The sequence below is a fragment of the Chinchilla lanigera genome, unplaced genomic scaffold (assembly GCF_000276665.1).
Source record: "Chinchilla lanigera isolate Chin_1 unplaced genomic scaffold, ChiLan1.0 scaffold00136, whole genome shotgun sequence".
NCBI lineage: Eukaryota > Metazoa > Chordata > Mammalia > Rodentia > Chinchillidae > Chinchilla > Chinchilla lanigera.
The window spans coordinates 3,642,637-3,661,178 of NW_004955537.1; the positions used below are offsets into that span (position 1 = coordinate 3,642,637).

At 43.3% G+C, this 18,542-nt stretch overlaps 1 protein-coding gene across 1 annotated transcript in view; it reads left to right on the top strand.

The window, feature by feature from the left end:
* Positions 1-5,442, top strand: part of Klf17 (Kruppel-like factor 17) — a 10,254-nt gene extending 4,812 nt beyond the window's left edge. The window contains exons 2-4 of the mRNA XM_005410712.2: positions 2,657-3,500; positions 4,236-4,483; positions 4,850-5,442. Coding sequence (XP_005410769.2) covers positions 2,657-3,500; positions 4,236-4,483 — 1,092 coding nt within the window. The 3' untranslated portion in view covers positions 4,850-5,442. The remainder of the gene's footprint in view (positions 1-2,656; positions 3,501-4,235; positions 4,484-4,849) is intronic.
* The last annotated feature ends 13,100 nt before the right edge of the window (positions 5,443-18,542 follow it).

Below are 18,542 nucleotides of genomic sequence, written 5' to 3' on the forward strand. Positions count from 1 at the left end.
GGTTTTTCTCCGGTACCGGGAACCGAACTCACGACCTTGCGCTTGCCAGGCAGGCGCTTTGCCGCTGAGCTAAATCCCCAGCCCGGTCTCACTTATTTTGCCAGCCAACTTTGCCACACCCTGCTTTCTGTCTCACAGGGTTTCTAACGAGAAATCTGATAGCAATCTGAGAGAGAGAGAGAGAGAGAGAGAGAGAGAGAGAGAGAGAGAGAGAGAGAGGTCGAGAAAGAGAGAGGGAGGATTGAGCCCAGAGTCTGGACCATGCTACACAAGTGCTCTACCCCTGGGCTACATCCTCTTATGCTGGTGATCTTGTTGGGATGTCTTACTTGTAAGAAGTCACTTCTGTTATGCTACTGTCAAGTTTCTCTCTGTCATGCTTTTAATAGTTTTATTGTAATGTGTCTCAGAGTAAGTCTCCTTGAATTTATCTGTCTTAGAATACATTGAGCATCTTACATACTTTTGTTCATGTCTTTCAAAGTTTGGGAAGTTTTTAGCTATTCTAAAAAAGAAAAACAATGCATATGATCTGCTTGATGTGGTCCCACAGGCTCTGTTCTCTTTTCTTTCTTTCTTTTTTTTTTTTTTTTTGTTTTTTTGTCTTTTTGAGACAGGGTCTCCTTATGCAGTTCAGGCTGGCCTTGAGCTCACCTTGTAGTCCAGGCTGGTCTCAAACTCACAGTGATCCTCCTGCTTCAGCTTCCCGAGTGCTGGGATTACAGGCATGTGCCACCACACCCAGCTTCCCCAGTGCTGGGATTACAGGCATGTGCCACCAGGCCTGGCTTGTTCACTTTTCTTTAATCTTTCTTTTCTGTTCCTTAGATTCAGCTTCAGTAGTCCTGTATTAAAGTTTGTTGATTTCTTCTGCCAACTCAGGTCTGCTTTTGAATCCTTTTAGTCAGTTTTAAAATTTTAGTAATTATATTCTTCTGCTCCAGAATTTCTTGTCTCTTTTTGTGGTGTCCAGGGCCCTAAAAATGCTAGGCAGATGCTCTTCCACTGAGTTATACCCCCAGCCCTATGTCTGCTTTTTGTATTAGAATTTTTCACTTACACTAAAACTTCATCTTAAAATGCTAACTTATTTTATTATGAAAAATAACACTCACAGAAAAAGCAAATGTAAGTGTACAGCTTAAAAAATTATTCCAGTAAATGTCTACAAAGCCACCACTCAGTCAAGAAACAGATATTGCAAGTACCACAGAAGCCTGGCAATTGCTATCCTTTATCGCTGCAGCTCTGATCCTTTTGTTTGTTTGTTTGTTTTTTCTGGTACCGGGAACTGAACTCATGACTTTGCGCTTGCCAGGCAGGCTCTGTGCTGCTGAGCTAAATCCCCAGCCTGCCCCCACTTTTTTTTGTACCAGGAATCGAACTCAGGACCTTTCGCTTGCCAGGCAGACACTGTGCCGCTGAGCTATCTCCCTGGCCCCATCCTCTGATCCTTTAATAGAACTTTCTTTTTATGGTTCTGGAAGTTGAACCCAGGTCCTTGTGCATGCTAAGCAAGACCACTACCACTAAGCTACCTCCTGTCCCCTGATGTAACTTTTGCAATTGTCTGGACATAGTTTCGTTGAATTCTTTCTGTTCTGTGATGTTCCTGTTAGTGGTGTGGAACTTGTAGTTGTTTTAAGTTGTGTTTTATTTATGTTTGAATGTTATATTTTTCTTTGCATAGCACCATTTTTTTTTTCTGGTGAACTTGTCTTTTGGGAAACTGCAGACTTCAGCTTCTATTTTGATGTTTTAATGTCTATGAATACTGTACTTTCACAGTATTTTGGCCTTCATTTTTGAATGGGTTCTTCCTGGTCCATCCCAATGGAGGAGTGGATGGAAAGTTGGAGTTGTGTCCCCAGCTCTCAGTTCTAGTGCTTTCACTTCTATTGCTGTAATATAGTGTAATATAGTGGGATTTTTTTTGAGATAATTAGTTAATCATAAAAACACACCAGTAGCCGGGGTGGTGGCACACACCTATAATCCCAGCACTCAGGAGGCCGATGCAGGGGATCGTTGTGAGTTCAAGACCAACCTGGGCTACAAAGTGAGCTCAAGGCCAGCCTGAACTGCATAGCTAGACCCTGTTTCAAAAAGACCAAACACAGGGGCTGGGGATTTAGCTCAGCGGCAAAAGCGCCTGCCTGGCAAGCGCAAGGTCGTGAGTTCGGTTCCTGGTACCGGAGAAAAACCAAAAAAAACAACAACAACAACAACAACAAAAAAAACAAAAAGACCAAACACACACACACACACACACACACACACACATACACACACACACACACCAAAAAGGGAAGAGCCAGGCATGGTGGTACACTCCGATAATCCCAGCACTTGGGAGCCTGAGGCAGGAGAATCACCGGGAGTTTGAGGCCATGCTGGATTACGTAGTGAACTCAAGGCAAGCTTGAAATGCATAGCAAGATCCTGTCTCAAAAAAAGAGATACGAGTGTGAGTTAGGGCTCCACTGTGCTCCTGCCACCAGTCTTGTGTCATACAAACCCTGAGTGTTGACAGGATAATGCAGGCCTGAGGTGACGGAAGCCTGGATCAGAATGAGGTCTGAGGATGGGAAGGAGGGATGTGTAAAACTGGAATTTGCGCTGTGGTGAATTTCACCTAACTCTTTCTCTCCTCCAGGATAACTTGAAGCCATTGCCTGTCTTGGATATGTGGCCATCTTCTGGAAGCAGCAGAGTAAACACCTCTTGGAACTATGGCCCACCAGGCCCTGAGCACTGCTCTGAGGACAGAGAGATGTTGAGTAGTTTTTTGGTGTCTACTGAGACACCCAGACAGGATGCAGGTGAAGTGAGGGCCTGTTTCAGTGTATCACAGAATGAGCACAACATTAGCTACTGCCCCGTGACCTTCACCTACCCAGTGCCGTACTGCCAGAGGGAGCCTCCGTCCCAGCCAGGGATGATTGGCAGGGGACCTGAGATGATGCCCTTACAGCCTGGTATTCAAAGCACGGATCTAACCTTCAGTGAGAATCTGAGGATGCCCTCCAGTGGGCTAATGTCAGCTCCAAGTGGAATCTCAACGGTGTCCCCCACCAGTGCTCCAACAATACCTTATTGTGGGCCCCCAACGTCATTACCTATCAGAGGCTCTTCACAATCTGAAATGTTATTGGGTCCGACCATGCCTTCCACTGAGACCCAGGCTGTACTCCCATCTGTGGGTCAGATGTTCCCACCCGGAAATCCCTATAACCTTACGATTCCCCCAGCTGGATCCCAGTCACTGCAGACCTTAGACTCTCAGGTCTCTCTTTTGAATCTGTCAGGCTCCCACAAAGACCTCTTCCAGCCTGAGCAGCCCACAGCTGCTCCTCAGAGAGCAGAGAACTCCGGGGTCTGGGGAGGGTCACCCAAAAGGCAATCCTCAATTCTAAGACCGTACTGCTGCCCATATAAGGACTGTGGAAAAGCTTATACGAAGCGCTCCCACCTTGTGAGTCACCAGCGCAAACACACAGGTGAATGTGTCATCTGGGGAAGGGGTGGAGGAGTCCCTGGGCTTTCGATTTGTGTACAGATTGGTAATTTTTTTGTTTTTTTTTTGTCTTTTTGAGATAGGGTCTCGCTATAAAGTTCAGGCTGGCCTTAAACTCACTTTGTAGCCCAGGCTGGTCTTGAACTCCTGCCTTGAATCCTCCTGCCTCCTCCTCCTGTCTTGAATCCTCCTGCCTCAGCCTCCCGAGTGCTGGGATTACAGGCATGCACCACCATGCCTGGCTCCTGATTGGTAATTGATGGGATTAGCTGTTTATCTTTCATGTTTGGAACCAAACTCTGCTAACCCCATCAACTTGCCACCCAGAATGACTGCCAGTGTGGTGGGGAGGGTATAGTTGATGGCACTGTACTCTCTCTGGTTTTCATTTGTTTGTATTTTTTCTTTTCTTTGTTTTTTTGGAGACAGAATTCTGGCTATGCAGTTCAGGCTGGCCTTGAGCTCACTATGTAGCCCAAGCTGGTCTCAAACTTGCAGCAATCCTCCTGCCTCAGCCTCTTGAGTGCTGGAATTACAGGCATGTACCACCATGCCCAGTCGTTTGTTGGTTTGTTTTCTTTTTGTATTTTTATTTTTTCTCTGCTTTCCTATATCTTCCCTTTTGATTTCCCAACCTTGACTGTTCCTGCTTCATAGTCAGATCCCTTCATCTCACCATCCCTTCATCCACTTAATCCCACATCTTGTCACTCCCCAGGTGAGAAGCCCTATAAGTGCAACTGGGAAGACTGTACCTGGTGCTTCTTCCGTTCCGATGAGCTTCGACGTCATATGCGGACACATACCAAACACCGGCCACACGGATGTGATGTGTGTGGCAGACAGTTCATGAGATCTGACCATCTCAAACAACACCGAAAGACTCATTTCCGACTGCTGTCGGATTCCCCAAGGCAGCCAGCCAACAATGGACAGATGGATGGTCCTCCGGCTCCTGGTCTTTAGGTCAGTCTCCTCCTCTCATTTTGGCTTCTACCAAAGATCTCTACCCAGACCCTGTTAGTCTCTGATCAGCTCATCTTTTGGGCAGGTAGGGCTTAGGTGAAGATAGATGAAGAGGCAGTGCTGAAGCCCAAATGAAGCTCTGGACCCCATTAGAGAGTCCTCAAAACTCTCAAGCACTGTCTTGGATGCCTTCTCCTCTCTGGGGCCACCTACTTGTGCCAGTTAGCCAAATGAGAAGATGGAGAGTGCCATAGAGACAGGTTTATTAAAAAGCTCCCTATCTCGTGTCATTCCCCAGCTTGCAGCCCTTTAGTGACCCTCTGCCTGCTTCATAAAACCCAAAGTTTTTTAATCTTGATCTTCCAGATTCTGGTGTGAGACTGTTTAGATCTTGAACTTACCACTATCACTCGCCGTGTGACCTTGGGAAGTATCTTTCATCACCATGCCTTAATTCATCCTCTGGAAAATAAGAAAAACCACCCTGGACTACATTGGATATGTCATATACTGCGTCAGTTCTCCTGGGACTCACCGCCTGAGTGTCCAGCATTTGTCTCTTCCTTCCAGACCTGGGTGGAATGGCCCACTGCAGGGTGGGATCCAGCATCCCATGTAGCTACGGAAACCTGGAAGTGCCAAGGAATTAGTACTCATGGGGTAAAATTTAACTAATGGGAAATGGGAAGTAGGAGAGAGCCAGGCAGAGACACTCTGCCTTCTTCTCTCCCTTTTAAGAATTGCTGTATAAGGCATGGTTCCTCCCCAGCAGTGTAGCCTTCAGGGAGATTTCCAAAGTTCTGGTGGGCACAGCTGTAGGGTCTCTTCCATGCCTGGCATGTGGCTGTACCCAGCTTGGAAGGGTATCATCTTGCTACCTCCAATCTCCCTGCCTCACTTCCATTTCTCACCCCCTAATGCCTTGAGTTTGTCCTTCCCAAATAAAACATCCATATTCAGTTCCTGCTGTAGGCTTTTTTTTCTAGGTGCTTTGAGATGGGAGAAGAGGAGAACATTAGACTTTGGCAGAGAAAGTCCAAACCCTGCTGTGACTCCTCTCCTAACCTAGCCCGGTGTCTGGACCTTGAAGTATCAGATGTTAGGGGGTCTATTCTGCCCTGCTGTATGACTGTCTGGGCAACCCAGGTAGTTAGAGCCTCATTTCTGGACTCAGCAGGCTATTTTATTGACCAATGAGCTCACAGTAATAAAGGAACTAGGTCAAGCTATCAAGTGGTGGAGCTAGGATCTGTTTGCCCTGAACGTGAATCTCTTCCCTAATAGGTGTTACCTACCACAGATGCTGGCCTGAGCCCAGTTACTCTCCATCACTGCCAAGTGGTGGTTGTCGTAAGATGAGTTGGGTCTGATTCTTATGCTTGAGGAACATTCTTGGTCTAGGTCAAAGGGAATCACCTGGGTACAGTGGCCATGGGGAAGAGAAACCCTATAGGAGTGGTTAGAAAGGCTTTCTGGAGGAAAGACCGAGGTGACCCTTGAGCCCAGTAAGAATGTAGCATCTAGAAGTCCCTCAAGTGTTGAAAGAAACAGCAGAGGCATGCTGAGTGGAGGATACTCCAGGAGGAAGACTGCCTGCAAGAGCACCACACAAGCACCGGTACTGTGCAGACCCCTGGCAGAAGTATGGAGACCACTAAAGGATGTGTCTGTGAGGAGGAGACGTTCATTTGTATTTGTGATATTGGGAATTGAAGCCAGGACCGTGTACGTATTACACAAATTACCACTGAGCTACAAGAAAGACTTCTTTGAAGAGGTGCCTGAGTCAGACCTGAAGGGCTCATGGCTACAAGCTGTGCCTCCCATTTCTTGGACTCTCAGGACTTGAGGAAGATGAAGACATACTGCCTCCATTTTGGAGAAGAAAGACCATGGACTAAACTTCTGAATGTGCTCGGTGCTGCCAGGGAGCACAGCTGGTCCTCTGAAGGCTAAACCCTGTTCTGGACCTCTGGGGAAGCTCTGTAGCCAAGACTGTGTAGGCTCTGGCCTTGGCCCATTGCTGCCCTGACCCCCTTCATGATTGCCCTGGATTGTGCCACTAGTGGCCCCAGCATCCTTGGGCCAGGGCACCATTTGCCCTTTACTCGCACTCAGAGTGCACATGACTTTAAAAAAAAGCAGGAAGTGGCCTGGGCTCACTTGTGACCCCATCCCTGGTGCCAGAGACAGGTCTGGGTAGAGAAAGCCTCCATTCACAGCTGGCACCAGGTCCCTCCCAGGAACACACCATCTTTGGTTCAGTGGGCCACCTCCTCAGCTCACTGCAGGAAGGGCTGGTGGGCTTGAGCTTGTGGCTAGTACACAGGAGAGGGCTGTTTGGAGACCATCACGTGCCGAGCAGTGGACCTGAGGAGCAGCCAGAATGGGCTGTGGTGGCCAAAACAGGCCCCTGACCCTGGACAGCTCTGCATTCTAGTGGAGGAAGAGTTATTAGACTTGTTTCAAATGTCTTGTATTATGAGTAACAAGAATGGATGAACTTCATTAATTTTCTATTTATTGTGATCAGACATGCAAAAGTATTTTGTGTACAGATACTTATTCAAGAGTAATACCTATTTGCTCTTCAGGTCACCTGAGGGGAAAAACTTAATAATAAATCTGAAGCCTTTTTGTATTTTTGAAATTTCATTTAGATGTACATAATAACACTCATCATAGGGAATTTGTACCTGTACCTGATATATCTTTTTTTTTTTTTGTACTGGGAATCAAACTCACCTTGAGACCATACTCTTAAGTGTAAATAAGGACCAAAAATTTACAGTAGAAATTGGGAAATGGGAAAAAATGTTCAAATGGGAAAGTAAATGGGGGTATGAGAAAAGAAGGAAAACATAGAAACAGCTTTTGTTAAAAAAGGAGCAGAAGAGGAGTTGAAGGGAGGGGATTGGGGAAAAGAAGAGCCAGATATATCAGGCAGGGCCAGGGATGTAGCTCAGTGGCACAAATGCCTCCCTTACAAGCATAAGGTCCTGAGTTTAATTCCCGGTACCAAAAAAACCAAAAAAACCCCCACAAAAAACCAAAAAAAGATATATCAGGTACAGGTAGAAATGTATATAATACATATTTTCCCCTTCCTTCTTTCTTTTCTCTTCCCACATCCCAGTTATTCTTTCCTTTTGAGCAGTTTCTTTCTCTTTCATAATATCTATTGTACCTTTCAGATTTTATTTACACTTTCAGGTTCTTACACTAGGGAGATGAGATGTGTTTACACATGTGGGTCTTATTTATTTTACTTATGAGTATGGTCTCTGCATCCATTTACCTATAAAAGTCTCGAGTTTATCTTTCTTTGTTTTGTTTTGTTTTTTTGTTTTTTGTTTTTATTCCAGTACCAGGAATCAAACTCATGACCTTGCACTTGCCAGGCAGGCACTTTGCCGCTGAGCTAAATCCCCAGCCCCTCGAGTTTATCTTTCTTTATAGCTGAGTAATACTCCATTGTATAAAAATACCACAATTTTTTTTATCCATTTCTCAGTTGAAGGTCATTTGGTTTGTTTCCAAGATTTAGCTATTACAAATTGTGCTGCTATAAACATGTGTGCACATATATTGCTGTGGTATGATATTTTCGGTTCTGGAAAAATACCCAAAGGGGAAAAAGCTGGGTTGAATGAGACCTCTAATCTTAGTTTACTAAGGAATCTCCAGATTTCCATAGTGGTTGCACCAGTCTACACTCCCACTGACAGTGGAGAAGGGTTTTCTCCTTACCCCCTCCATCATTTGTTATTGGTTGATTTCTTGATGATGGTCATTCTTTCTGGTGTGAGATGGAATCTCTGTGTTGTTTTAATTTGCATTTTTTAAAAAAAATCTTTTTCAGACAGGGTCTCACTATGCACTTCAGGCTGGCCTTGAGCTCACTTTATAGCTGAGGCCGGCCTTGAACTCATAACAGTCATCCTGCCTCAGCCTCCGAGGGCTGATATTATAGGCGTGCACCACCATGCCCAACTGTAATTTGCATTTCTTGAATGACTAATGATGAACATTTTTTCATGTATTTGTTTGCCATTTGTATTTCTTTATCTGAGAAGTGTGTGTTCATTTCAGATGCCCATTTTTGTATTGGGTTTTTGAATTTGGGGTGCCAGATTTTTATATATATATATTCTTTTTTTTTTTTTTAATCTTTTTGAGACAGGGTCTTGCTTTGCAGTTCAGGCTGGCCTTGAGCTCACTTTGTAGCTCAGGCTGGTTCCAAACTGGCAACGATCCTCCTGCCTCAGCCTCCTGAGTGCGGGGATTACAGGTTTGTACCACCATGCCCAGCCTTGTTCTGTTTTCCTGATGTGTGAATTCACTGCTGCTAATTTCCCTTGGACTGCTTTCATTGTGTCCCGTAAGTTCTGGTATATTGTATTGGCATCATCTTTCAATTAGAGATGCTGTTTAACTCCTTCTTTAATTTCAAGCATGACACATTGGTTGTTCTATAGGGGATTATTTAATTTCCATGCTATATTGTCTAGATATTAGTGCTTTGTCTGTGGGACAACTGGCTGAAATTTTTTCCCACTGTAGGTTGTCTTTGCACTCTATTTCTTTTGCCATGTAAAAGCTTTTTAGCAGGATGAGTATTTTTTTTTTTTGTTTGTTTGTTTGAGACAGGGTCTTACTATGCAGTTTAGGCTGGCCTTGAGTTCCCTTTGCAATCCAGGTTGGCCTTGAACTGGTGGCAATTCTCTTGCCTCAGCATCCTGAGTGCCGGAATTACAGGCCTACAGCACCACACCTGGCTTTAATCAGTCATATTTAAGAAAGGTCCTTTTTTCTTCCCAGGTATAGTCTGGTAGTTCTTTCTGCAATAACACATATAAAGCCAAAATTTCAATAGGTCAGAATCTAAAAAGGTGTTTAATTTATAGTCCTCTTAAGATGGGATTAAGCCAGGCGTGGTGGTGCAAGTCGGTAATCCCAGCACATAGGAGGCTGAGGCAGGAGGATCATTGTGAGTTCAAGACTAGCCTGGACTACAAAGTGAGCTCAGGGCCAGCCTGAACTGCATAGTGAGACCCTGTCTCAAAAAAAAGGGACAGGATTATATCAAAGAATGTAAAAATATGACTGAAATTGATGCTCATCAGAAGGTAACATCTGTGGTTGGATACTTCTGTTTCTTCTTGATGAGGTCCTTGAGAGGCTCACAAGAGTATTTGGTCTTTTCTGTCTTGTCTCCTATAGCCTCCGCTGTATCAGATGGAGAAAGTTTGATCCTAGAGAGGTGACTCCAGCTATCTACACTGCCAACTCTATGGTTGAGGTGGCCAAAATGACTGGAAAAGCAACTTTGCACTCTGGTCTTAATTGGTCTGCTAGGATTCCTTCTTTCCAAGTGTCAAGAAGAACTTGGTTTCTAGGGTGGTCCCAAGGTGGTCACCCCAGGCCAGGAGCTGGTAGGACTTTGTTCCCATTAGATGGGTAGATTGTTGGACTTGGGCTAGATTAATAAGCTACTACCATATCAGAGGATAAAAAAAGCCTTTCATATAGCATTCTAAATGAGCTCATATTTAACCTGGTTTTTGAGGTGTTTTGAATCCTCTGAGAGCTATTGGCAATAATTGGAGCCAAGACTCAGAAACATCTGGTAAAGTTGGGCCAGATTTTCACTGAGGGCCAAAGTTGGGCCAAAGTTCACTTTAGAGTCTGATCAGCCCTTTTAGCTTTTCTGGGGGGCTGAGGACACTGTGCAGAACGGAGGTGGTACTTTATTCCTGAAGTCTTTTCTACCCCCTGAGTTATTTGAAAAGTAAAAGAAGGCCCATTATTACTGTAAACAGACTGAGGTAGTCCAAACTGGGGGATGCATTTTCAGAGGCATATCTTGACTACCTGTCAGTTTTTCTGAGTGGATCAGGAGAGCCTCAGTCCAACCTGTGAAAGTGTCAATCAGGACCAGTATGTGTTTAAATGTGGTGGCATTTGAGTGAAGTCTAATTGTTAGTCTTTTCCAAATTATGTGCCTCTCTGTATAGTTTGCAACAAAGGAGACGATCTCAATTTGCCAGGGCTATTGTGGGCACAGACTGGGCAAGGTTGGCAGAGCTGTTATGTGTTTGCTATTAATCGTGGTCTTGTGAAAATTTGGCCATTCCCCATGTAGCATGTCTTCTGTAATGGAAAGAATCACAAAGGGTTTTTGTAGCCTTCCATTGTGTCCCTTGAGGAAGGACTAGTTTGTTTCCCAAATACTGCCGTAGTCCCCATTTAACTCCTCTTCATGCTGTGGTCCATTATTCTTCCTGGGGGGGCTACAGGCTAGGTTCAATGGCTCCTCAGGAAGTGCGAATAAGGTGAAGGTCTTGAGGGGGGCATAAGACTGCCTTTTTGGTCTTTTTATATGCTTTTTGATTTCTCAGAATTTTAGAAATTTTTATTCATGTTCACAGGCCATAGTAATTATATTCATTGTGGAGGTTGGTACATGTCTTGGTTACCTTCTTGTTGCCGAAACAAAATTCCTGACACCCAAAGTTAAAAGAGGAAAAGTTTATTTGGCTCACAGTTAGTAGAGGTTTCAGTCCATAGTCAGCTGGCTCCCAGGCAGGGTGGTATGGCAGAGGATAAATAGTGCATGCCAGAGCAGGGCAGGCAGACGGCAGCAGGTCAGCAACAGGCAACAAGCAGCATCTCTCTTTCTGTCCTTTATGTCGTATCCAGGCTACCCACTCTTAGGGTTGATACTGTTCACACCCAGAGTGAGGCAGCCTTAATCCTACCCAGAAGTATGCCAAATCAATCAGTAGACTAATTTAGTAACCACACACAACTTGATCCCAGCATCACACACTCCAGGTCCAGCTACCTCTGAAAAGCCCCACCTATGACTGCATGAGGCTTTGTGGGGACATCTAGATGCAAGTCTATAACAGTACATGTACATACTACATCTTAATTCTTTTTATGTCTCCTTCCCCTACCCTATCTACCTCCATTTGCAAAAAGATCTACCCCCTATTTCCTACTAGTTACTATTTTGATCTTTATTTATACTTTGCATTTTTTATATAAGAGAAACCAAGGAATATCTAAGCTTATGAGACTGATTTTCACTTAACATTTTGGTGTCATAGTGCATCCATTTTCCTACAAGAGACTCAATAGAGTAGTACTCCACTATGCTGGGCAAGTGCTCTACCGCTGAGCTATATCCCCAGCCCTGAGCGAAATGTTCAAGTTTTGTTTTGTATTTGGAGTGCTGGGGATTGAACCTAGACCCTCTTGCACTCCTGCATCATCTATAAAGACCACAGTTTGTTTATCTATTCATCTATTGATGGACATATACTCTATTTCTGAAGGAGATTTTAGACATGTCCCTTAGACATGTGTCTTGCCTTCAAGGACAATGACATGTCTGAGAATATGGACGGCCTCCCGGAATTTTAGAATTTCTTGCTTGTTCTCTATACATTGTGTTAGTAAGCCTCTTTCTTTCCAAATTGTTGCACAGGAGTGTAGCAACAGAAAGGCACTTTTAGAAACTGTGTAAATATTTGTCATCTCTTCCTAATGTCAATGCCTGGGTCAGGCCTAAGAGCTCTGCTTTTTGAGTGGAGCTCCCATTAGGTAAGGGTTTATCCTCAGTGACCTGCTGTGGACTGCAACTGCTTACCCTGCTTTTCAGTCTTTTCTAGACAAAGCTACTATCATCAGTGAAACATTTCTCACTGAGGTCTTGGAGGAGCAGATCACTGTTGACCCGTCTACTTGCATGGGCTTGGGAAATCACCTGATCACCAGAGTAGCTAACTTCCAAACCTGTCCATATCAATAAGGCAAGATTAAGAGTAGTGAAATCTTCTGTGGTAACCTCAGGGATGTCTAGAAACACGGCCTTGTATTTGGTAAGTCACTCCCTTGTTAGCCACAAATGACTTTTTGTCTCAAGAATACCCCTGACCTAGCTAAGTGTGGTGGTGCACACCTGAAATCTCAGTATTTGAGAGGCTGAGGCAGGAGGATTGCTGTGAGTTTGAGACCAGCTCTGGCCACACAGTGAGTTAAAGACCACCCTGGACTACACAGTGAGATCCTGCCTCAAAAAAAAAAAAAAAAAAAAAAAAGAATAACGGTGACCTGATGGAGAGTCAGGACTTTCAGTTCCCGCTGTTTGCTTTGCAGCTGCTTCTGCTAACATAGCTGTAGTCACTGTTGCCTTCAGGCAGGGTGGCCATCCAGCAGCCACTCCATCTAATGTTTTGGAAAGGGTGCCACTTAGTGATGTTCCTTCCCAGCTTTTGGATCATAGCATACCCTCTCTTTTCTGATATATAGAAGAAAAGCTTACTTAAGTCAGTTGTTCCCAGTGCTGGAGGGTGAGTTGAGGGTGTGCTTTGTGTCACAAAAAGCATTGCAGTCACTTTTGTCCACTCTGAAGGTTTGGACTCAAGACTTCTGACAGCACAATATAGAAGCTTTCCTATTAGCTCAAAACTGAGTATGTAGATTTTGCAGAAGCTGGCTACTCCCAGGAAAAATCAAAGGTGTTGCTTGGTGGCAGGGAGCCCAACATTGCAGATATCCTAGACCTGTTCCCTAGGCAATTATTCCTTGGATATAAGAATGTATCCTAAGCATTAAACTCTGAAGGGATATCGGAACCTTTTCTTTTGAGACTTTTTATCCTTTTGTAGCTAGAAAAATGAGAGTCTGGATAGTATGATTGGATAGCTCTCAAGTTGGCTACCAAATTGAATATCATCTATGTACTCTAGGGTGCTGCCTGTGTAAGTTCTATGTTCATTAAATCCTTTTCCAGGACTAAGCAAAAACATGGGGACCATTTCTGAAGACTTGTGGGAGAACTGTTCAAGTAAATTGTTGTTTTTCCTTTGAGATAGGATTTCCCCATTTGGATCAAACAGGGATTGAGAATCTGCATGGAGGAAAATAGAAAAGAAAGCATTTCTGAGGTTCAAGACTGGGAATAATTTGTATCTCCTGGAATTTGGGAGAGGAGAATTTGCCAGACACAGAAGTTAAAACAGTAGGCTGCTCATGATGTACTTGAAATTGAATTTGCTTACCCATGGTGTCCAGGGTGACCTGAGTCTCCTCACAGGAGATAGATTTCCATGGGCAGAGACATGGCTTGTCCTGGCTCCCTTCAGTCCTCTTTGTTGGAGAAGGTGAGGCTTTTGGCTGCCTATCAGGAGCTGGCCAGTCTTTTGCTCTTCTGAGTGATTGTATGGCAAAGGATAAAGGACAGTAGACAAGAGTAATATGGTATGCAGGGGTCTGGGAAGGTCAGGGCTCTTGTGGTTAAGACCCAGCTTCTCTGAACTGCTATTTATTGGGTACATCTTATTGGAGGGGTATTCAGGGAAATGCAGGGAATAACAGAACATCAAAAGGTATAAAAGTGAGTGAGGCCTTGTGAAAATGGAAGAAAGACATTCCAAGAAGTAAATATTTGCTTAATGAGACAGTTATTTTGATGGAGACCACTATGAAGCAGCCCTGAACAGGACTTAAATTAACCACTTGGCTTTCCATGTTTACTTGTGAGTCTGTCCAAGGCCTAGGCCTCTTGTCTGGAGCTGGGTGGTGGACTCATAGTAAGTTAACCTCTGTGTGTCACTGATCCTTACTGAGGCCTGTAATGGTGGGTGAAACTGTGAAGCCTCAAAGGATAAGACAAGATCATAGCTGAGGACACCTGGCTCTAACCTGAACTAGATAAATATCCCAGGCACCTCACTCCTGGGTGGAGATCTTCTGGAATTAACATAGCTCTTCTAAATTAACTTAATGCTTTACTTGGAGAAGTTCTTGAGTGGTTCCCACCCTTCTTGACTATTCCTCTCCCTTGTTCTGATAACTAAATAAATGCAGGCTGCCCAGAGAAGATCTTAGTCTTAGCCTCGAGAGAATCTTACATTCTATGAGAGGGTTTTGAGACTCCTGGAGCCCTGAAATCATTCCATCTGTCTCTTTTACTTAGCCTTCACCATCCACTCATTTGGGAGATTGTGGATCTGATCAGTCTGCAATAACTAAGGGATAATATTAACTTGATACTGTTTTATCTCTAAGGTTGGCAGTTATTGACCAGGAATTTTGAGTGAGAGTTAGTGTCTGCAGCTGTGGTGTTATCTTGCCTTCAGAGATGTCACAGTGTCACTAGCCACTACAGGCCACTACTGTGATCACCGGCATAGAGAATTCTATTTCTGTGTGCCAGTCACTATTCATCAGGCAAGTCCTTTAGGCCTGGGACAGACTCATAAGTTAATATAGAAAGACAACTGATTAATTCTAAATCCTGCTCAGTTCTGCCTCAATGTGGTCTCTATCAGCTGCCTTTTAGAGCTGGAACAGCCAAGCCTCCAGTGCCAAGGATCAGTCACATCAGGGGCCTGACATATAGAGCAGGGCGTGGGTAGTGGCTTTGTAGAGCCAAAGGTGTGGTTTTCTTGAATTTAAAACAAAAACACTTTCCTTTGTTGGCCCTGCATTTTCCCTTGGTGGCTTATGTGTGCTGAAAACCTTGCCAATTGCAGCAGCTATAATTTTGGCCTGGCTTTCTTCTTGGTTCTTTTTTTTTACATTCCATTTCCCAATTGTTGAACACAGAAAACACTGCCAAAAAATTTGGCCAAAGGGGTCTGAGGACTGACCTGAAGTTTTTTTAATCTAAAGTTTTTATAATTTTTGCCAAATATGGGGGTCTAATTGGCTAATGAAATGCTTTCCTCCTTTTTGTTTTTGTAATTGCAATAGTTGAAACATTGCGACTTGAGATTGGATACATCTAGGCATTGTCAGGTTTTGTATCCTCTTTAGCAGAGCAGCGACAGAAATAAAAGACACAGGCATATTAATATAATCAATCCAGTGTCTAATCCAAAATGGGTCTAGTGACAGCAGGCTTCTGCCAGGGGTTTGGAGGTCTTTCCCCATGGCCACACCTTCCAGGATCACACCCACAGTGGTGTTTCATGGCCTGTTAATACACAAGCATACCCTCATCTCCATGTTATTAACTGTACCAAGCCATCCCATTTTTCTGTTTGGACATCTTTTTATAGAATTTGTGTTCTAGGTGTGCTTGTCAATTTGTCTTTTTGCCAATGAAATTCAGATGGAATATGCTTACTTTTTGCAAGTGAGCTTAAAAAATTTCAAAGTAAAAAACCAAGGTCTAACTGTGCTTGTGGGGTGAGACTGTACTCGCCCTTTTTATTTATTTAATTGCTTTGTTTTGAGACAGGGTCTTTCTATGTAGTATAGGCTGACCTCAAACTCACAGCAATTTTCCTGCCTCAGTCTCCCAAGTGCTGGGATTACAGGTGTGTGCCACCATGCCTGGCTATTTGATTTTTAAGAGATTGATGAATTCTTTTTTTTAAAGCCTGGCTTTTAGTTAGTGTGACTTTGGCTATAATTGTCTTCTGTGCTGAAGGCTTGGGCCTGTCTAACTGCCTGTAGTATTTATAACTAATTTGGCTGTCCATAATATTTCTCCTTCTGAAGAGCAATCCCTAACTTTGTTTAGGGGAGAATCAGCATAGTTTCCATCTAACTGCTTTGAGCTGAGAAAAGTCAATGTAGGGGAGACCACAGTCAGGGATCTTCTGCAGAGAGTTAATCTAGTTGGCTTCAAATAGAAGTCCTGTTGTGGTTTAGCAGTTATGAACTCTATATAAGGTCAATCTGGTGGAGCTGGTAGAAGAAATCTAGCACATTTATCATTGGTTTCATCTGCATGATCACTTGGAGACTGGCAAGAATAAATGAATTTTCCAAGAAATTAAAGCATGTATAATCAAAGCATTAGCACTAAAACTGAAAGGCAAGTTTGGGGAAAGAGGCAAGTCTAGAAACTGTTTTTAATGAGACTGGAATAGCAACTTTAACCTCTCATCTCTTAGACCCCTTTTATATCCAGCTTGTTATTATGGCATTGTTTTTGTAAATTTTACTTAAATTTTCTTTAAGTAAATGCAAATGAATTGAGATTATCCCATGCATATCTTTTGGCTATAGTATTCTGGTGGATGTTCAAGACCAAGTTAAAGTGAGACTGGTGGTAATTAAAATGAACCTCTTGCTGGCTATAAAGTTCAGTTAAGCCTCCTCAGGCATTACTTTGGAACCATGTATAGGGCCTCTTAACTCCTCTGGCAGTGTCAGCCCTCAGGATGGGTCATGGCCTTGCTTGACCATGTTGCTTTCTTGAAAACTTGGGATGCATAAAACTTCTGTGAATGTGCAGAGAACAACTTTGCTACATAGAGCTCTGCCCACCACAAGACACCCATTGTACCATGACCTTCAGCTATGCTTATCTTAGTTTTTTGTAACTCTTGCTTGCCACCCTATAAAAAAGACAAACTCTCTGTAATCAGCACCTCAGACTTTGGAGACCACTCCTCTGGGGACTGCCAGCATTAACAAAATTTCGTTTCTTCTCTGAGCTCCTGGCCACTGTTGACTCAATTTTCCCACAACAGTTTATGGTGCATTGGCCAGGAAAGGAAAGGAGACAGCTCCACCATGCATGGCTCTTGCCATGGGTGTGGAGGTAGATCTACCCATCATTACCTCAACCCACTCTGTAGCCCCCAACTCCAGGGGGTCAAATCAGTCACTGCCTCTGCTTGACCACCTGGACTCACCCTCATAATCCTCCCATGTTGCAGCTGCCCTTGCATGCCTATCCTGGTTAGATAGAACCATTTAGCACTCACCTGGGGTGACTGCCAGCAGCTGATCCTGATCCTTTTCAACACTGAGAAACATGCCACATTTTGACTTAGGCAACAAACAAACAAATAAACAAAACCAAAACTGGTTAAAGGGAGAGGTCCCTCCGTGGACTGCGAACCTTCAAGCCCTTCTCAAAGCCTCCAAAATAGACCATACTAGCTCATAGAACATGCTTAAGTAAATGCAAAGGAATTGAGATTATCCCATAGATATTATCAGATCATAGTGCAATGAAATTAGAAATCAATGGTAAAGAAACCACAAGAACTTCATAAACACATGGAAATTAAATAGCATCCTCCAGAGCACCAATAGGTCACAGATGAAATTAAAGAATTAGACAGTTTCTACAATTAAATGATAATGGCAGGGGAACATACAAGAACTTCAGGGACACAATGAAAGCAGTTCTAAGAGGGAAATTTATAACAGTGAATACCCACATCAGGAAAACAGAACAGATTCTCTGCTCAGATGGATTCACTGCTGAATTCTATAAGAAATTTAGAGATGATCTAACACCACTACTTCTCAGACTCTTTCATGAAATTGAAAGGGAAGAAATACTCTCAAATTCATTCCTGGAAGGAGGTATTACCCTCATACCAAAACAGGAGAAGGACTCAAATAAGAGGGGGTCAATCTCCCTAATGAACATAAATGGAAAAATCATGAGTAAGATACTGGCAAAGAGAATGCAGCAAATCATCAAGAAGATTATACACCATGATTAAATGGGATTCATGTCCATGATGCGAGGGTGGTTCAACATACATAAATCAATAAATGTAATACATCATATTAACAGAACCAAGGGCAAAAATCATATGATTATCTCAATAGATGCAGGAAAAGCTTTTAACAAATTCTAACACTCATTCAACAACCCCACAGAAAATTGGAATAAATGATCTTTATCTCAGTCTGATAAAATCCTGACAAACCAATAGCCAACATCATACTAAATGGACAAAAACTGAAAGCTTTCACTCTAAAATCAGGAACAAGACAAGGATGTCTGCTGTCTCCACTGTTATTTAACAGAGTCCTGGAAACTTTAACCAGATCAATTAGACAAGAGAAAGAAATAAAAGGAATAACTATAGGAAAGGAAGAAGTTAAACTATCATTATTTGTGGGTGTCATACTATACATAGAAGATCCAAAAACTCCACTAAAAACTGCTATATTTAACAAGCAAATTCAGTGGTATAGCTGGATACAAAGTCAACATTCAAAAATCAATAACCTTCCTGTACACAAATGATAAACTCACTGAGAGAGAAATTAGAGAAACAATACC